This window comes from Balaenoptera borealis (assembly GCF_965194805.1).
Source record: "Balaenoptera borealis genome assembly, chromosome: 3".
In the NCBI taxonomy this organism is placed as follows: domain Eukaryota; kingdom Metazoa; phylum Chordata; class Mammalia; order Artiodactyla; family Balaenopteridae; genus Balaenoptera; species Balaenoptera borealis.
Genome location: NC_138866.1, coordinates 11734274 through 11755354, shown reverse-complemented (window position 1 = coordinate 11755354; position 21081 = coordinate 11734274). Strand labels below are relative to the sequence as shown.

General features: G+C 48.6%; 1 protein-coding gene across 3 annotated transcripts in view; it reads left to right on the top strand.

Moving 5' to 3' along the window:
• SLC24A4 (solute carrier family 24 member 4) overlaps positions 1–18391 on the top strand; it is a 171727-nt gene extending 153336 nt beyond the window's left edge. For all 3 annotated transcript variants that reach the window (XM_082384543.1, XM_082384542.1, XM_082384544.1), the window contains exons 13-17: positions 1018–1184; positions 5667–5781; positions 9871–9983; positions 10415–10480; positions 11662–18391. In XM_082384543.1, the coding sequence (XP_082240669.1) occupies positions 1018–1184; positions 5667–5781; positions 9871–9983; positions 10415–10480; positions 11662–11814 (614 nt within the window). In that variant the 3' untranslated portion in view covers positions 11815–18391. The remainder of the gene's footprint in view (positions 1–1017; positions 1185–5666; positions 5782–9870; positions 9984–10414; positions 10481–11661) is intronic.
• The last annotated feature ends 2690 nt before the right edge of the window (positions 18392–21081 follow it).

Sequence of the window (21081 nt, the reverse complement as noted above, 5' to 3'; positions counted from 1 at the left end):
GTAGCCCCCGCTCACCGCAACTAGAGGAAGCCAGCGCGCAGCAACAAAGACTCAGCGCAGCCAAGAATAAGTAAATTTTAAAATAAATAAAATAAAACAAGTTGACTCTGACCATTTTTGCTAGTGTTCTCATTGCTTTTATGGAGGAGAGAATTTTCAGAGGTCCTTCCTCCACCATTTCATTGGCATCACCCACAAGCCTATTTTGAGCTTGCATGTGCTCAGAATACCCAGTGACTTATTAAGGACACTGTGCTTGCACTCAGTACCTTTTGAGGCCACTTCTCCTCTGTTGAACTGTTTGCGGATTCCCTTGGTAGGGGCCAGCGAGGTCATGCCTGCCAGCAGGACACCGCATTTCAGTCTTGCATCTGCCACTGGCTATGTGACCTTGGAGCAAAGGAGCTGAGAGTTCCAGAGCGCCTGCTGTGCCAGGCTCTTTGAGCTGGCTGTTTTATGTACATTGTATCATGTCATTTTTGCAAGAACCAAGAAAGAGGTAATGTTCCCATTTAACAGGTGAAGAAGCTACTGAGATGCAAAATGCTCGGCACTACGCCCGCTACACACAGCAAATATTCCCCGCGTCAACTATCGTGCTGTTGTTACTTACAGCTGTTATTGTGAGAGGAGGAAGTGGAGTTGAGGGGATTGCTCAAGGTCATTTGAATTCCAGCCCAGGTCTGACTCCAAAGCCTATCCGTGTATTCCACATCCCCATTCCAGCTGCCCTGTGCAAATCTGTTTCAGCTCTGGGTCTCACTTTCCTCGTCCTATCAAATAAAGGATTTGGACTGACAGAGGTTATTCAATCAACAAACACTTAACTGTCTTGCTAAGATCGCTTCCAGGTTGACGGTATGAAGGTGTGTGATTCTGTGAAGTCCGTTGCTAGGAGTCACATTCGTAGCATTCTCTTGTTTGGCTTGAAAAGATAAACCGACGGGTAGACTGGCAGGTGTGTAACCCGGTGTGTGTTTCTCTCCCCCCTTCTGGCTCCGCCCCATCCCTCTGCAGAGGCAAGAGGGGACAAAGCCAAGTGGGTGTTGACCTGGCCACTCATCTTCCTCCTGTGCGTCACCATCCCCAACTGCAGCAAGCCCCGCTGGGAGAGGTTCTTCATGCTCACCTTCGTCATGGCCACGCTGTGGATCGCTGTCTTCTCCTACCTGATGGTGTGGCTGGTGAGTGGCAGGAGTCGGGGTGGACCGTACGGACAGCTCCTGCCTGGCACCTGCCAGCGGTGCGAGAGCTGGTCTCAAGAGCACGCTCAGACACTGCTACGCCACCTGCGGCAAGTCACCTACCTTAACAGACCTTGGCTTATTTCTCAGTAGGAAGGGGTTTCAGCAGAAGTGCGTGGTGCTGTGCTGCGCATCAGGGATGCCCAGGTGGACACAGCATGGTCCGTGGTGGCCATAGGAGGCAGACGAACCTTCACACGAACAGCCTGGGACACGCCGCCCTGGTGTGATGGGAAGAGGAATATGGGGGTGGTGGGGAGTCTCTGTAAAAAGCTCTGGAGGGCTAATCACTAGCCTCCCTTCCTTTTCCGTATCCCTAGGGGAATGTGATGGAGACTGGAGTCAATGGAGACAAACACAAGGCAACCCTTTCCATGCCCCCTGCCAAGGGATGCTCCTCTCCCCTTTCTATGTCCAGGCAGAGATATAAACTTTAGGTAAACTCTTCTAGTCCTCATAACAACCCGATGGGGTAAGCCGTTTTATTATGCCAGTTTTACAGATGAGCAAACTCAGGCCTAGAGACTCAGTCATTTGCCCAATTAGTTACACAATTAGCAACTATTGCACAATTAGTTACACAGCTAGTAAGTTCTAGAGTTGAGGGTTAGAACCGAGGTATTGGTCTCCAGAGTCCAGGATCTCAACCAGTCTCCTGAACAGCCTCTCAGTTTGTTACTGGAATCTTCAGGTGCTGTTTGGACTAAAGATTTTCAGGCAGAGAGGCTTTGGCGTAGATCCTCTGGCCACACATGACAGCTCCCTGTAAAAACCTTTCACCGGCTGGGCAAGGCCAAGCAGGAGCCCCTTCAGCCTCGCTCTGCATCACCCTGTGGGGTTCCCTCCTCTTCCCCTCCCCTCCCCTCACCGGGGGAGCCCGGGAACAAGGAGGGAAATAGGTACCGGACCTCTGCATTTCTATTGGGAAGCTCACCTGTCAGCCACTCACACCTCAGTGGTATGCATGTAACCATTTCACTGTCATCCTAACACCTGATGTCTCCTCACACCTAACACACAGGGCAAGGTTGTCTTGGTTTCAGAGACACAGGGGCTCCCTTTCCCTTAACCCCAGGGAAGCAGTTTGGTGGGGAAAGAAGAGCTGTGGGGTCACATGGGAATGGATGTGAATCCTGGTTCTCCCTCTGTGAGCCGTGAAACCTGGGTAGGTGACTCAGCTCAGGGTGACCATGAGCCATGGTCGCCCCCTCTACGAAATGGACTGGTTATTGGGAGAATGAAAGGTTTCTGTTCAGGCATCAGGTCTGAGCTTGCAGCCTAGCAAATTGATCCTAACTGTAAATATCAGCCATGTTCACCATGAGGTGCAGCCAACACTGTTTCCATGCTTGTTCAGATAGAGGTTTACATCACCTTAGATGCTGGTGTGTTTGCATGCGTGTGCGCATGTGTGTATGTGCACGCACATGTTCACGTGTGTGCGTGCGCGTGTGTGTGTGTGTTTAGGAAGAAGAGTTGGAAATAGCTACTATCCAAACCCCCCAGAAAAGGATGGCAATCAGACATAATGAAAACTGGCCTCAAAATGAACTGAATTTGCAAACTTAAAATTTTCTGAATAGGGTTAAAGGCCAGCCCCTCTTTATATTTGATAAAAGGGTCCAGCGATTTCTCTTACTAAAGTGCATTCCCCAAACGACATTGCTAGTGAAAAAAGTATTTCATGACATTTGAGTGGGTGTGAGAATTAGGGAAGATCAAATTAATGAATGTTTGAAATTTGTTTCTTCTCTAATTAAGGAAAACAACAGTATTATGAAATCAGTTCTACTCATTAGCAGTGAGGCAGGACATTTAATAACACTCCCAACCCCCCGACCTTGACTTACAAACCCCACTCTCACTTCTTAAAGCAGACTCTTGGCAGTGGCTTGGCGGGAGATACAGGAACCACCTTGCTGGGGCGCTCTTGCCTGCGGTTTTGAACTTTAGCTGGCCTCAGTTTGAGGTGATTGAATGGCCTCCACAGTAGAAAATGGTAAAGACAACAGTGCCACATTAGCCTGATTTCTACTGAAGAAAGATGTGCCTGCCTGGGGGCCATGCTCTTACTTTCCTCATGTCCTGATGGGGGCGCCAGGGAGCAGTGACGTCTCACCTGCCCACGCCTTACCCCAGCCACCCTTCACATCTCTCACCCCCAGCGCTTTGCGGAAAACGATTCCTGAGTGTCAGTGTCAAAAGGGAGAGACCTCCAAAGTGGGTCATCCTGTCTAGCACCTTTGCCCAACTGGGGAGGTGAAAACCAAAGAGGAGGCGTGACTTCCACAAGGTCAGGCAGATGGTCAGCCCAGCTCTGGACTCGCCTCTGCATCCCTTTCTGAAGCCCAAGCATCAGGAGGGCTCAGAGAGCCCAGGGCTGGAGTCCAAGACAAAGCCACGCTCACGTAGCATCTCTGGTCCTGAACACGTGCAGAGTGTGTGCACACACACAAAACCTTCCTTCTGTCCTTCCAGCCTCTGGCTTCTTAGCCATGGAGTTCAGTAATTTAAGAAAAAAAAAAAAATGGAAGCATGCCCAGTATTGCCAGAATAACCCAGTCTCCTATACGTATGACATCTGGCATCACCCATTAAAAACATGTCAACCACAGCCCGGCCGGGCTTGTGGAGACCTCCTGCACGGCCAGCATGGGTTGAGCTTTGATGGATCAATCAGCTGTGTGGTTTTGGTGTCCTCAGTGTCTCTCTTCTCTCACAGCCCCGGGCAGGCCAGTCAGTGTGTGCTCTGCTCCGCGCCTGGTGATGCTGAGCTGAGCGCCATGTTTTGAGGGTAGAGCATCTTCAAACCCACCTGCAAAGCTCTGTCCGAGGAGGGATAGCATTTTAGTCCATGAGCTCTGACTACATTCCAGGGCTGAGCTTTGCCCTTAGAAAGCACACCTCGTCTGGGTCTAATCACCCCAATTTTCTCTGCCCCCATAGATTGCAAGATGAGTGATTGAAAGAGAAAGGAAACATACATCTATGAATGTCTTGCACAGACCAGGCACTGTCACCTCATGTTTTCTCACTTAATCCTCATTTAAAAGTCCATTTTACAGATGAGGGAGCTGAGGCTCAGAGAAGCAAGCCAGCTTATCCTAAGTCACCCAACCATTTGCTGGGTTTGGAGCCATCAGCCAAGGTGTGAATAACCCTAAGAAATGCCACTGTTCCCGTTTTCTAGATGGGGAGGTGAGCCAGGACTCATGGGCGTTTTGAATGGGGTTGTCCAAGTAGTTTCTAGGGCTTTCCATCTGGCTGCTGCTCAGGGCCCAGCCACCTCCCAAGTGTCGGGCATTTATTAGAGGACTATGTGACCATGCCTCAAGATTCTTAAAAGCCTGCGAATCCTTTGATCCAACAGTTCTATTTCTTAGAACTTATCCTAAGGCTATAGTAAGATGAGATCCCAGAGAAGTTCACACAAGACAGCATGATGGCGAGGTTGGAGCGCAGCCTTCCGAGTTGGAAAGACTTGGCCTGGGATCCCTGCTGTCCTTCACCGGCTTCATGCCCACGCGCATTGTAGCTTAACCTCTCTGATCCTCATTTCCCTGGGCATAATAACAGTGCCTCTCTCACCAGTGGGTGGTGAATAATAAAGAGTACTTGAGATTGTGAAAGTAAAACACCTGGAGAGGACCTGGTACACAGTAGGTGCTCATTAAATGTTACTTGTTACCATACAGTGATATTGTAAGAGCAAAAACTGAAACCACTTCCATATTCACCAGTGATGGATTGGTGAAAACTTTAAAGCCATGCAATGGAATCCATGCATCAGTTTAAAATAATGTTCTAGATGAGTATTTGAGTTGGAAAGATATTCACAATGTATTATTACATGTAATAAATAGCTGCAAAATATAGGTCGGTGCTATAATCTGATTTTATTTTTTGTCTAATACACACACCAAAAAGAAGGTCAAGGTATATGCTAAAGCAGGGGTTTTCAAATGTGATTCCCAGACCAGCAGCCTCAGGGTCCCAACCACCTGGGAACTTGTTAGGAATGCAGATTCCTGGGCTTCACCCCAGACCTCCTGAATCAGAAACTCTGGGAGTGGGACCTGGAAATCTTATTTTAACCAGCTCACCAGAGAATTTCCTACATGTTCAAATTTGAGAATCATGGGCTGATGCAAAGTGTTAATAGTGGTTGTCTGAGGGTCTTGAGAAATGGTAGGTGGTTTTTACTTTCATTTTACTTTATTTTCTAAACTTTTTAAAACAGTAAACACGTATTACGTGATCTGGAAAAAAGAACACGCCAAAGATGGTTTTAAAATAAAACCGTATTCCAGATTTTTCTGTTGGATACAGCAGTGCTGTGTATAAGTTAAAAACACTCAGATATCAGCACATTTTCCAGGGGCGCTCCTCTGTGGGTTGATATTTCCCCCGACTCTTCCGCAGGTGACTATTATTGGATACACCCTTGGAATCCCTGATGTCATCATGGGCATTACTTTCCTTGCAGCAGGCACAAGCGTTCCAGACTGCATGGCCAGCTTAATTGTGACGAGACAAGGTATGGATCACGCCTCAGCCCTGACAGCAGTCAGCGTCACCACGCGGGCCCCTACCCCCAGCCCCAGTTACAGTTCGTGGCCCCCCGTGACTGGCAGTCGTTACGTCCTGCTATGAAGGAAACTGATGACTGGAAAGCATCATGTATTAGATTCCATCCATGGAGAGAATACTACCAAGATCAACTCCTCCAGACCTCTAGAAGCATTTGTGTGGAGTTGTATAAAAAGGGACTTGTTCTGGGAGTTCCCTGGTGGCCTAGTGGTTAGGGTTCCAGGCTTTCACTGATGGAACTGAGATCCCACAGTCTGCGCCGCATGGCCAAAGGAAAAAAAAAAAAAAAAAGACGATGAACTTGTTCCGGCACCACCAATGTGAGATTGAGCAGAGCTGGAGCCCAGACTTTTTATAGCAGATGCAATAGGAATGAGAAATGTTCTGATCCCGGGAAAGCCAAGCGGGGATATCCTGTATCTCCAACTATTTTCCAATTCTCCTTCAGAATTCTAGACCTTATGTAATGTTATGGTTTGCTTGGCGGTTTTTCTTTGGAGCTAAGTGCCATGGGGTAAGCAAGGTGAGGAATACCAGTGTGCTCTTTGATGGCAGAACAAAAGAGCTGTAAAGAGCCAGCCTTCCTTTACCGCTCCCTTTCTACCAGTGAGATAGCATCCAAGCCCGGACCTCCACAGATCTTCCTCTGTAGATGGAAATTTGAAAGTATGGGGGGCAGGATGGGCAAATAATGGAGTGGAATCTCAGAGGAGACAGGAGAGGAGAGCAGTGTCCAGAGAGAAAGTTGGTTTGGAAAGAACGAAAAAGTTTTATTTCTTCAAGATAAAAGAAAGGGTTGATTAGTTGGTCAATCAGTCCTGAGAAAACACGAATTGAGGGGAAGGAAGGGTGGGAGTATGTTTGGCAGTAGGCCGGAGCCTTATGGAGGATGGGGACAGCTGGGGACAGCTGGGGACAGCAGCTGAAGGGTTTGGAATTGAATTGAGTGACCTTTGAGGTGAGTGTATTCATTTCCCAGGGCTGTTGTAACAAAAGTACCCCAACTGGGTGGCTTAAAACAACAGAAATGGATTCTCTCACAGTTCTGGAGGCTAGAAGTCCAAAATCAAGATGTCGGCAGGACCGTACTCTCTCTGAAGTTTCTAGGGAGGATCCTTCCTTGTTCTCTCCCAGCTTCAGGTGGTTGCCAGGAATCCTTGGCTTGTGGCTGCATCCGTCCAGTCTCTGCCTGTGTCTTCGTGTGGTATAATTCCCTCTGTGTGTGTTTGTCCAAACTTCCTGCTTCTTATAAGGACACCAGTCATTGGTTTAGGTCCCACCGTAATTCATTATGACCTCATTTTAATTGGATCACATCTGCAAAGACTTTATTTGCAAATAAGGTCACATTCACAGGTTTCGGGTGGGCATGAGGGCGGGGCACTATTCAACCCAGTACAGTGAGTAAAAGGAGAGCCGATGAGCGCCTAGGGCCTGGCTGATGCTCAGTGGCGTGAATTTGGGTGGGATTCCGGCATGAATTTGAAGTCATACCAGCTCCAACAGCACACAGATGAGAGATCACAAGTTCATCCAGAGCTGGGGTTGGCTGGGTGGGCACAGTGGAAGGTCAAGGAGGCAAAAGAATGTGCCATTTAAACAGCTGGCCTTGGAGTCCAAGCTAGTGGGTCAGGGGGTGGGGGTCATGATACTAGAAGATTCAGGGCTTGGAAGGGAGGGTCCCAATGAGGTCAAAGGGGCTCTGTAGGAACAAGGACAAGTGGGGACATCATCTCAGAGTGGCTCCTGTGAGATGCAGAATGCAGAAACAGGAGGGGTGAGGCGGGGGTGGGAGCGTAGAGTTGTTGTGAGTATGATGCTGGTGTGATTGGCAGAGGGTCCAGCAGACCAGGTTAAAGCCTGGACAGATTCTTTATGGCGGAGGACACAGAAACCTATGTTCGGAGTCCATCACACAAGGCAGGAGCCGTGCGGTGAGCTCTAACAGAGGCTCTGCATCCTGGGCTCCCTGAAGGCTCGCAGCCGAGAGCGTGGTCCAGGCCGGCAGCATCGGCTTGAGAGAAACGCAGACTCTCAGGCCCCGTCCCAGCCCCACAGAGTCAGAGTCTGCTTTTTTTTAAAAATAATTTTTATAACTTTATTTTTTTTAATTTAAATTTATTTATTTATTTATTTAAATTTTGGCTGCGTTGGGTCCTCATTGGTGTGCACAGGCTTTCTTTTAGTTGCGGCGAGGGGGGGCTACTCTTCATTGTGGTGCACGGGCTTCTCATCGCGATGGCTTCTCTTGTTGCGGAGCCCGGGCTCTAGGCGCGCGGGCTTCAGTAGTTGTGGCTCAAGGGCTCTAGAGCGCAGGCTCAGTAGTTGTGGCGCACGGACTTAGTTGCTCCGCGGCATGTGGGATCTTCCCGGACCAGGGCTCGAACCCATGTCCCCTGCATCGGCAGGCGGATTCTTAACCACTGCGCCACCAGGGAGGCCCCCAGAGTCTGCTTTTTAGGAGCCCCAGTGAGTCGTGTGCTCTTGAAGTTTGAGAAGTGCTGCCGTAAGATTCCTCAGAGGGCAGAGCCTGCGCAGAGCAGGCAGTCAAACCTGAGAAGCTCTCCTCCCTCTTCTCCCAAACCTGGGCATCTCTGTGCCTCCTGACCCATCCGGCTAGTGCCTGCCTCCTCACCAGGGGCAACTAGCTGGTCCAAAACAGTTGCTGCTCGTTCCTGTTTCACAAAATCCTGGGAGACTGGAAGGCGGGTTTCCCAGAGGTACCACCCCTCAATAGGCCTCAGCTGCCGAGATTTTGAAGGCACTCAGATCAGTGCCCAGGCAGGCAGGGAGGGAGCTGTGAGGCCCTTGAGGGAGGCATTGTGTCCTGGAGGTCAGCGGCTGACAGCAACAGGGCGGGAGGAGGTGGGCTGGCTATACTAGGGGGGCAGGAGGTCAGATGGAGGTGAGGCAGTCGTCCGGATGCTCTTCTGAGCCTCTGCGAGCTTCTCAGCGACCAAGGCAATTTTATGGGCACAGGCATGTGTGTTTCAGGCTTGTTCATTCCACGGACGTTTGTTTGTGGCCAGATTATGACAGTCGTGTCGATTAAGGGCTAAGGGGCCAGGTGAAGACAGGTTTCAGCCCGCGTGAGTCTTATTTGTAAAAGTTTGTTTACTAACTTTTGATACCTCTCAAGTCATTAAGTTCCTAAGACTGTGTGGCTGGCATGAGAGTGGACAGTGGGGCGGGAGAGGGAAGGTGGTGACACGGTCCCTCACCTCTAAGATGCTTCTAGTCTGGTTGGGAGGAAAGAGTTCACTCTTGGGAGACCACCCAGGCATAAAACCTGATGCCCTGTCATCTGGGTCAAGGTCGTGGTGCCATCACCTGGGTCACAAGTATACATTGAGGATGAGGCCCCTTCCCTCCCAGAGCACCTGGGAGGCTTAAATAAGAAGCGCATAGTGGGGCCTCCCAAAACACCGGCTGACACCCCTGGCAGGAGGAATAATGAAGGGCTCTGGATTAGTTTCCTAAGTCAGCCGTAACTCCCACAAACTGGGAGACGGGAAAACAGAAACTGACTGTCCCACAGTCTTGGAGGTTAGAAGTCCGAGATCAAGGTGTCAGAAGAGTTGGTGCTTTCTGTCTGTTCCAGGCCTCTCTCCTTGGCTCGCAGACGGCTGTCTTCATGTTCAGATGGAGCGCTCCCTGTGTGCATGCCTGTGCCCTAACATCCCCTTTTAATGAAAACACCAGTCATATTGGATTAGGATCCACCCTAAGGACCTCATTTTAACTTGATTACCCCGGAAAGACCCTGTCTCCGGATAAGGTCACATTCTGAGGTATTGGGGGTTAGGACCCCAACATATGAATCTTGGGGGGTCACAATTCAACCCACTACAGGCCTCACATGTAAGACTTCATGAAGGGAGTGGATCTTAGTCCTCATTAAAAGGTTTTAGAAATGTGGGGTCCCTGAGGAAGGAATTCCTTTCTAAGGAATAACACTGATGGAACAGTTATGGGAAGGAACAGGGGTTTCCAGCGACCTGCTCTTAATGAATGACATGTCGATTGTTCCCTGCAGGCCTTGGTGACATGGCGGTCTCTAACACCATAGGAAGCAACGTGTTTGACATCCTCGTGGGACTCGGCGTACCATGGGGGCTGCAGACCATGGTTATTAATTATGGATCCACGGTAAGTTCGTCTCGCTTCCTTAGTGAGATGACGCCAGGCACATGCGCTTTACAGGCAGTGATAGTGGTGTTGGCCCTGTGCCAGCCAAGGGCTGCAGGGGATGCACCGCCCCCTTCTCCTTGGCGCGCTGGCAGCCACTTTGTGCAAAGGCGTCCCGAGCAGCCTGGCCAGTGCCTGCAGGAGGCAGCCCGTGTTTGCCCTGCACTCACGGGTGCTTTGGCCCCGTGTCTCTGCCCACTGGCACGCCTGTCCCCTCCTAGTTCATATCCTTAGATGAGCAGAGACCTCAATCCATGGCCACGTGCTCACCGTGAACACCCACCTGTGGCTTCCAGATAAGGGAGGGAATAAGCCCGAGCACACTGGGCTCCCAGAACGGATGGGGGCCTGAACAGCCCAGAGGTTCAGGGCATGTGTGTTTGTTTTTCCAGGTGAAGATCAACAGCCGGGGTCTGGTCTACTCCGTGGTGTTGCTTCTGGGCTCCGTTGCTCTCACCGTGAGTTTTTACAATTCCAAAATAGAAGCCTCACACATACATCATTTCCTCTGATTGTGCACAGTCTCTGAATCCCCTGCCCCTTCCCCTTGGCAGTGAGGGGTAAAGCAGTAAAAGCATATAAATTCACAGATACCCCCAGAAACAGTTTCTGCCAAGAATGTTGGCACCAAACACTGCACTTTTCCCTGAGCCACTAAGAAGTCCCTAGAGGAAGTGAGTCACGTTACCTCTCTTCTTGCTGCCCGGTCTCTCTCCTCTCACTGGTGCCAGTAGGAGACAAGTCCTCCCCCAGCCCATCTGAGCTGACATGGGGGCCTGATAGTCAGGTCTTGGGGCTGGCACACCGTGATACTGAGGTCTCCTCACTCCACATGCCCCAAACTGTGCTAACTCTACCTCTGCTTACTTTATTCCATCCTTACAAGCACCTGATGATATTCTACTTTGCAGGAGTAATCAAGGCTCAAGGGTTAAGTAACTTTCCCAAGGTCACAGGGATAGGAAATGACAAAGCTGGGATTTGAACCCACACTGGTCTGTCTCTAAGGACCCATGGCATTGCTCTGATGAGGTAACTCTGATCCAACCCTTAGGAGGCCTCAATTCAGGGATAAGAAAGAAGGTTGTAAAAGGACAGGTGGGCAAGTCTGGAAAGAACATAGAAAGAGGATGTGCTCCAACCCCATCTCCCAAACACACACACACACACACACACACACACACACACACACACACACACACACAAATAGAAAGAGGTGGTCCAAGCAGAAGTTTGCCAGACGTGGGCCAGCGGGAGCCTTGGAAGTTTTGCTAAAGAAGGCTGAGGATGCCAAGTTCTGAAGCAAAGGGAGGACCCAGTGAAAGTCCCTGGTTGTCACTAAAGAGGGCCCGGGAGGGCGTGTGCATCCCCAGGAAGTGGTGTACGTGCCCCGGCAGAGCCGGTGCCCTGAGGCCAGCTGCTGAGTGTGCCTGGAGTCTGCACCCTTTCATTAGACAAGCGTAAAGCCTGCAGGGCTCATTCTGATCAAACCAAGGATCTACCGGCAGCGCCCCTCCGCCCTTGCCCACCTTTTGCAGAAAGTTCTGGGGTTCATCGCTCGTGTGTAGCTTTCCCATAAAAGTACCTTTTGTAGCATTTCTCTGCCCCCAAGCCCAACACTCACACGCTCTCCTTCCAGGTCCTCGGCATCCATCTGAACAAATGGAGGCTGGACCGGAAGCTGGGGGTCTACGTGCTGGTTCTCTACGCCATCTTCTTGTGCTTCTCCATAATGATAGAGTTTAACGTCTTTACCTTTGTCAACTTGCCGATGTGCCGAGAAGACGATTAAAGCGGAGCCGCCACCCCCCAACCCGGGAGCTCTTCTGGACACTCCGGCGCTGGCGTCCTCCTTCTCCTCCCCTCCCCCACCACGAGTCGCTCCTGCACCGGCCGCCACCGGCCGTTCTTTCATCCTCGGGAAGGAAGAGCCGTCGTGGTCTTTGTGTGGTCACGGGCCAGGCTGCTGGGTGTCCTTCTCCTCCTCGGGGTTCTGCCCCACAAGAGGCAAGATTCAGGGGCCGCTGTTCGAGCAGCTTCGCAGCCCTCTGAGCCACCAGCCACAGGGACATGGCATGTGTCTCCTCTTTTGGACGCTTGGATCACAAGGACTTCTGTGTGCTGGTTGTCCTTCTGTCGCACTGCGGCCTTGGAAATGAGGCGGGCGGTGAACACAGGGTCTCCTGTGGCAACGCAGACTAGGAGTGTTGTTCTCAAGGGTCCCCTCTGGGCCAGAGAGTGTGGGTTCCTTGGGCAGCGTGTGCTACTAAGAGCCTCTGAATCCTGCTGGAAGCACTTACGGTTTGGAGGGAGCAAGGCTCCGCTTGTTGGGAGTTTGGGGCTGTGACGGCAAACACCCCAACCCTTTTCCTGAAAAAATTGGAAGGATGGAAACAGTTGTTCACAGCAGAAGAGAGAAAACGAGTGAATATTCTTATCACTTGCATTGATGCATTCAGAGAATGAGCAATGAAACATTAAAAATAAAATGTTAGCTATACATCTTCATACTTGAAAAATATCATTCCATACAAAGAACCTTGATGGGGACCAAAAAGGTAACGCTTATGGAAAACAAATCCTATGTATATCGTGTTGCACTGACGCTAAGATGTTTGGTTTGGAACATAGAAAAGAGCGGAAGACTAACATCTAAACGGGTGCTAACTCAGAGACACGGTGGAGATGGTAGTTTACAGCCATTCATTCCAGACCTCCTGTGGCATGGGACGCGCGCTGTCAGTTTGGGTTTGTCATTTCTTTGTTAATGCTCTGCTCTCAAAACCACCCCGTTCAAAGGCCCAATTGTTTATATGCCCAACAAATTTCATAGCCTGCTGAACTGGAATGCGTGTGCCAGAAGTAATGGTTACTGACAAGAAGAGAGATTTCCTGAAAAACCACCAGTTGCTCTCTGCTGAGCTGGAGGCGAGTATGCAAACCGTAACTTGGAATTTTTTAGAGCTAAGGTTGTTGAACCTTATAGTTTGCTCCACAGGAAAGGCCAAAGATGGGAGGTTGATTCAAAAATAGATAGAAACATAGTAAACAATTTCGACTGCTTCATAGCTCTCAAATATATATTAAAAAGATCTACGAACACAAACCATTCCTGGTTTCTAAAAAGAAAGCACAATTCATTTTATATAGAGGTGTTCTTTTTTTATTTTTTTAATGTTGCTATTGCAAAAGTCTATCAGATTTGATGCACTTTTAATATTGGGCTATTTTGCACAGAGGACTGTATGGGAACGCCCCACGATGGTGTGAGGAAAAGAGGCTTTTAGTGATTCACCAGTAATCAGTCATGGGTGATGAGTGTAAATCCAATAGCTTATTCTTTCCTCAGACACAAAGGTTGTGACCCGCAGTGGAATTTGTGGCTGTGCTTTTTGGGGCCTCCTGAATTTCAGAAGGAGGACGTGTTCAAGCTTGTCTCCCTAAAATTCCCTTAGCGCGGGCCTAAGACATGACAACTCCATCTCCAGGCTTCTCTTCTGGATCCTCATCCGTGTTAGTAACTACACCAAGTTAAGACTTCTCTTTTCGTTTCTCTACTTAGATACTCAGCGGTCTTCTGGTTGAGGAGAAGGGCGAGTTTCCTAAGAAATTAGCTAAGTGGGAGGCCAGGGAGCCCGTTGGTTCATCAGTATAAACGTCTCGATGCAGAGGGTTTCAGAGCCCTCAGGACCGCTCTGTGCCCTCGTAAAATAGCAGCCTGGTCTTCTCCATCTAACAGAGTCATCCAGGTTTCAAACTGCATCCGTCTCTGTTTGGAGGCTCAAAACTGCCCTGTGACATAAGTAGGGATTACTGTCCCCGTTTAACAGGAAATTTAGTCTTGGAGAGCTCAGGTGACTCTAGGTCAATGGCTAGTAAGTAGCAGAACAGGGACCAAGCTCCAGATCGCCACTCGGCTGAGCCAGTCCAGTGTGTGGCCATCCTTGGTGGGGCGAGTGTGGCTATGTCCTTGTCCTTGGGGTTGGTTGGTCCTTACTGTTTGAGTCAAAACTTCATCAAGTTTCTAATTGACATCTGGGTGCTCCAGCTCACATCCTAATATTTATCTCCATCCTGTGTCCCTATTATTTTCCAATAAAGGCCAAAAAATATTTTTAGCCACCACAAGGCACAGGCCACATGGTCCCTGATGACATCCCTGCTGGTGTTCAGTTCTTTGAATCCTTGTGTAGCTTTCAGAGAACACATCCTAATCACCCACCTCTTCCTCAGCAGAACCCATTTGAGATTATAAATATGCTGCAGTTGCAGTTTGAGACAAAAAATAATGTTTCTAGCATGTAGAGCTGTTCTCCTGGCTAATTCTCATATGACTTTAATGTGCCAATGTAACTTCCTTAAAGCATCTATGCATTTATTGTATCTAGGAAACTGTATATACACTGTAGGTGCAGAATTCTCTTTTTTAACTAGATATTTTTCCATCTCAAGTTTAAAGAATTGCTTGATTAATTAGGCCTTCATTTTAAAATACTGCTTTCATCACTGCACTGGATTACTTCCTTTATTTTATTCCCGAAGCTAGTTAGCAGAAGGTAAAGTTACTCTGCTACAAAAATAGGTAATTTGAAAAATAAACTTAGCTCTTCGAATTGGGGGCAGAAAATGAACCACTGCACTCAGAAAACGTCTATAAAAGCAGAGCCAAGTGGCTCCTGTCCATTTCTGGTTTGGAATTTACCTTCGCCAGCCCAAGCATAGTCGGGGGGGAAGGTGTGCCGTGTCTTGAGAACCTAGCCCTGGAGGAAGGTTCTGGGTCAGCTGCAGTGAGAGACTGCTGTTAAGGGCAGGTCGGGGGCATCCCACCCCCATCCTCCCTGTAACCCACAGCTGCTGGCCTCTGTGTTTGTCTTCCGTGTGCACCGACCTTGTGAGTTTTCACCTGTTCATTACCTGCTCCCCAAGCCCTCGCGCCGCCTATTAGGGCTGTTTCTTGCTTCTCCCCGTCAATCTTCTGCCTTTACAGACCCAAGCAGCTGAAAAGGCATAACCCTCGGGGAGCCAGCTGAAACCAGATGGGCGCGCCCACCACTCTAGGGCAGCCCTGCAGACCCCGACCAAAGACCCCTTCTGGGCTGCCCAGGGTCTAGGTCCCAAGGGAAGAAACTGCCCCCTCTTCTCTTTTGACAAGGATTTGCAAGCCTCTTAGAATCAGCAGGAGCCCAGCCCTCAGAGAACACCGGACTCCACAAACAGGCTGGGAATCCAGGAAGGGTATGGGCAGCCTCTTTGGCTGACACCCTTCTTTCCTCCGGGCGTTTCCCCACCCTGAGCCCTAGGGCCCCTCCCTCTCCTTAAGGTGGGTGTGGACAGAATCGAGATGGACTAGGAGAGGGTCACTTCCTTGCCTCCTTCCCCAGCTGTGAAATGGGCTAGCGGGGTCAAGGTCTGGAGCAGGGCAGGAGAGAAGCAGAGAGCCTCCAGCTCGGGCTGGCGCTGCCCTGTGAGCTCGTGGCCCTCCCGTCTGCCCTGATGCTGAGTGGGCCCTTAGGGCTGGGGTTGGCCTCTCTCACACGCCGCCCTTTCCTTCTCTGGTAAGCCCTGTTCCTCCCCTGGTGGGAAAAGATGGTTGTACAGGTATGTGACAGGCTCTCGGCAAATGCTTGTTGCTTGAATAAACAAAGAACTTGCCTGTTAGGGTGAAAATCTTCAGGAGATTGTTCCCGAGCCCTGTGATTTAAATATTCCCAGGTCCCTCTAATGCCCTCTGAACATCATTTCTGTGGGAGTCTTCCTCCCCTTGGGGCAGTTAGCAGATGCGCCCAGGGACCCTGAGATGGGCCACAGCTCAGCAGCTTCGTCACCACGTGGTGCTCATAGAAACTTCCAGAAATTTTTGAAAACACTCTCTGGGCAGCTCTTGGGTGGCAGGAAGTCCATCATCCCCCATCCATCCCTGGACCCTATGTGCTGCCCCTGGCCCCTGCCCTTTCTATGTGGATTCACCCAGAGCGTCTGGGCACCCCACCAGCTGTGAGCCCTTACTCTCTTCAGCTGGTCACATGAGCCCCTCACGTGCGAAGATGCTCGCAGGGCCTTCTGGAAGCTTACAGAAGGGGCCCCTCCAGCACTGGGTCAGTCTCCCCCACTGTGTCTGTCATGTGGGTGGTAGAACAAGAGGGTCTTTGCCCGGGCCCATCCTACAAGGCAAGACACAGGTGGGACGCAGATTTTGTTACCTGGCTCGTGTAGGGCCCCCTTTGCCTTGCTGCAGAGACCTGTTCCCCCAAGGGCACAGTCCACAACAGTATTTTTGGCTGCGTTGGGTCTTCGTTGCAGTGTGCAGGCTTCTCATTGTGGTGGCTTCTCTTGTTGCAGAGCACAGGCTCAGGCGCGTGGGCTTCAGTAGTCGTGGCTCATGGGCTCAGTAGTTGTGGCTCGTGGGCTTAGTCGCTCCGCGGCATGTGGGATCTTCCTGGACCAGGGATCGAACCCGTACCCCCTGCATTGGCAGGTGGATTCTTAACCACTGCGCCACCAGGGAAGTCCTGCAATGGTACAGATTTTTAAAAGGCTGTTGCATTTGCTTCTTAATAGGGAAAACTAAATTGGGACACTAGCTTAGTATGTGCTTAACTTCAAACCTCTTAGCCAATGAGGTCAGTATCCAAAGTCACATGCTACCCAATCTCAAGGAAATGGTACCTGCATGAAATCGGGAGAAGAAGTGCTTTTCTCCCATCCTGCCACCCAGGAGGAGCTATTTTTTCCATCACAACAGGGAAGCCAGCTGGGTTGTATTAGAGCTTTGATTATTTTATGGGGATTTTTAAAACTTCTAACTTTTCAATGACAAATGGCTCCCCGGTTCCCTTGGTCTCTGCTAAATCCTCACACATTGCTGGGGGCCAGGGGCATGTTTGGTGTCATCTTTTGCCTGCGTGCTTCTAAGGCTTTCCATCACCTCTTACGGTGCCAGTGTCTGGTCATCAAGGTGGCGTATCCTCCGCACACTTTGTAGCAGGGGTTGAGAACATTTCCTCTTCTAGTCTGGGAAAACATCTGCTTCCTGAACACCCTGATACAGAACCAGGGCCATGGGAGGTGGCTCTGACAGTTAGAAATGCCCACCGTACCCATGTGAAAGTCAAGCCCTTGCTTGTGTGGCTTTTCCATCGTTAGATTTATGGGCCTGGGATGGGCTGCTTCTTGGTTAAAAGCCCTATGACACACATGGGCATATCCACACCTATTCCCCCAGTTGCCGGAATTCAGACAGTTGCTTTTTATGCAGCACATTGGTTGGGACTTATCCACAGTAGAAGCCAATAAAGCCCTTAATCCTGGAGAAAGTATGTACCCTCGCCACCCCACCACTGGAAAACATGTTTTTTTAACTATCGAGAAAAAGTCTGTACAGCTTTTGGTTTCTAGTCGCATGGTTTGGTCTGATCGGCCTTTGTGCATAAAGGAGGATCTCAGACCTTGGGGCCCTCCCTGCTCCCACCTCCGGAAGTTCCCAGATACTTGGGAGTATCCGGATGGACACGAAGTCCCCATTCAACGCAAGGAGCGAGGCCTTTCCTCCCACTGAAAATGGCTGGGATGTGAGCCAGGCAGCTCTGTTTTTCCAAATCAAATGTTCTGGAGGGTGTTTTCTGGCCTCACCTCCAGAGGTGCCCTTCTGAGCTCTAGAACACTTTCTGGCACTTCCGCCACGTGACTGGACCTAGGCTATTTGGGGGCCCAGTGGCCAGAGCTGTGGCTGAGCCTCTGTGGCCAGCTCTGGGGGAGCCTCGTAGGGGTCTGCTGGCCTGGGAGACCGGGTGTCTAATTCAGAGCACACGCTCCCTGGTAGAGTGCCCTCTGTATATGTCTCCTGTCCAGCTGTTGCCAGTTGCTGGGTGTCTAAATACAAAGGGAGCCTTGATTACCTAGAGAGGAAAGAGCGCTGCCAGCCGGATGGGGCCAGGCCCACGTGCAGACGCCGGAGCTGCCGAGGGAAGGGCAGGGGGAGGCCTGGCACAGCCCAGGTGCCCAAGAGGCAGGCTGGGCACTGTTTCCACAGGGCCATGGGATCTTCCTGGGACCCAGCAAATAGCAGGTAAATAGAACCAGAGGGCTTTCGTGCCCAGAAAGAACCCCCTTAGAAACAACCAAAACCAAAAACTTCTGAGGCTGTGACACATCACTTGAGTCCCCATGAGACAATTCCGGCATGCTAGGCTGAACGCTGCCATCTTTGTTCATCTTCTCTAACGGGCGAAGCAGGAGCAGTCAGTTGAAAAGTTGTACATAGTAAATATCTTTATCCTGCTATTTATTTTTTCAATAACTGTGACCTCCTGCACTGTGAATGCTCTGTGATATGAGATCCTTAGTTTAATAAAACTGTCATTAAATTTGAATGAATTGATATTATTGGTTACTAAACACTGGCATGAGTTTATTCTTATTGTGAAGAAAAATCTAGACTAAATATTGAACTAAATCTTTATAAGAAACCTAGCAGTCAGTATTGTAATACGGTATATGAAAATCTGTACACGGTCAACAAAATAAACGAATACAAGTTGTCTTTCCCTATAGAGAGCTTCCATTCATGTTTTAATAGGCACATACATATTTGTAGTTTTGGAAAGAATTCTTTACACTGGAATAACAGCCATTTATTGAAACCATTTCTATTTGCATATTGAGAAGAAAATAAACTTCAAAAAGGATGAGGGTTGGCGCTTTTTAATTATAATGATTGGTAATGAATAAAACAAAGCAGAAAACTCATAACTTACCTTGGCTAAGCACGAATGAATCCAGAATGACCCAGCCTTCTCTTGCCTCACCAGCAAGGCCAGCTTTATGGGCAGGGGACCCATGAGGTCAGTCACAGAGGGCCTCACACTCAGAAAGACCCCAGGCTCAGTCGTCACCATCTTGAAATCTTTAATTTTTTTTTAAAAGGGGCCCCACATTTTCTTTCTTTTAAACTGAAGTCTAGTTGCTGTACAATATTATATGTTACAGGTGTACAATATAATAATTCACAATTTTTAAAGGTTATATGCCATGTACAGTTATTATAAAATATTGGCTATATTCCCTGCATTGTACAATATATCCTTGTAGCCCACATTTTCATTTTTGCCCTGGGCCCTGCAAATTATAAATCTGGTCCTGCTCATCAAGAATAAGGTTATGCTATACCTAACAGACAAGAAGTTGGTATCCTCAGGCAAAGAACTTGCAAACTAATAAGAAAATGGCAAAAACCCTTCAAAAGAAAAATTATAAAGGAAAAAAAAGGTAATTCCCAAAAGAAGAAGTATAAATGGCTAATTAACAGAGGAAATTCAATCTCACTGACCACAGCAGGGAATACATATTAAATACAGTAAAATATGCGGGGCATATTCAGGTTTATAAAGCCTGAAACAAAGAATTTGGGAGCTGGGTCCTCAAAACTATGAATGCAAAATTGAGTGTGCATGTGACTGTTTTTTAGAATGAGAAAAGGAACCACAATAAATTACAAATTTTTAAAAGCTGAAAAGTCTCACAAATGTCGCTAAAGCCAGTAAAAATACCATAGCATTTTTGCTAATTGTGTAACACTCCTTTATAATATTTTTTCTACATTTTCTGGCTGTATGTTTTTTCATCATTCTTTCATTTGACAATGATTTTGTGTTACCATTTCCTATGCAGAGGATAGAAAAATAATTCAGTTTTTATCCTAGCGTGGTTGACTGAAATGTTTCTTATTTCCAGTTGGAATTAATAAAATACATAACTTCACACAGCTTTACTTGCTAAAAAAAAAATAATAATAATAAGGTTATGCCATCGGCTCTTGTGTCGTGAGAAATTGAGATGAGGGGGAGAGGTACTGGTTAATTCCTTCATTCTAAACGTTTCCTGCGTCCCAGCTGCCTCAGTGCCACCATAAACTTTAACATACACGTAAATCACCTGGCGTCTTGTTAAAAAGCAGATTCTGGTTTAGCAGGAATGGGATGGGGCCAAATATGCTACATTTCTAGCACGTTCCCAGGTTTGCCAATGCAGCTGGTCCACTTTGAATACTGAGAAGATGGATCAGTCCCACTCAGGGTGTGATCTGGGCACCTGTGCAGCCTCACAGACTGTTCTCCATCTGCCACAAGACAAGTATAGAAACTGAGAGAGAGTATAAACATTTATGGCAATACGATGACTAATTTTATGTCTGAACATGTTTTTTTCATTGCATTTTTCTAGTAATTTTTTGTTGTACTTATAAAAACACCTGTCCACAAAGAAAATATTTTTTAAAAATCTTTCCCATAGGTTCTACTTTAGATGAGAAGTTGTACTTTACATGAAAGTTTAGATGGTTTTAACTCTTTCCTGTTTAAAAGTCAATCCACAATGTATGAAGGACTTTGACTTGGTAATTCCAGCTCAATTAGCCTTGTGGGTCCTGCAGCCTCATGTTCTTTGTTCCCAGTATCTCATTGTCCCTCAATCCATCTGGTGCTGCATGGCTTGATGAACCAATGGAACACAGGACAGAAACAGAAAATGTCCCCACTTCACAGATGGGGAAGATGAGGTTCAGAAAGCATACCTGCTGTGTGGAGGGTCTTTCATCCACTCACCGTGAGAGCCAGCCTTAACAGCCATGCCTCCTCCTATTGCCTGGGGTTGCCCAGACCAGACAAGGGAGGGGGTGGTTGGCTGAATCTGTCCTCCCCTGGGAGCTCATCTCCTAGTTGATTTCACAACTCAGGCTCTATCAGCTTGTTTTTGAGGTTTTCTAAAACTTGCTCCAGGCAATTCCAAGTTCAACATGGTCCTGGTGCAGGTGGTCTGATGGTATAATGGTACAAGAAGCAGGCCTTCTCCTGGGCGTCTGTCGCCCACCCTTGCTATAGCTATATTCCAATTTTTTAAAGTGGGCAAATGTTCACAGCAGTTATTCTCCTTTCCTCCATCAACAGGTAGACAGAGGAAAGGAGAATAATTTATAAATATAAAAATGCTGAGATTATCAATATGGGGGAAGAGAATCTTAAATATTGAACTCCAGGCAATGATATGCAGGCTCAAGAGCTTAGGG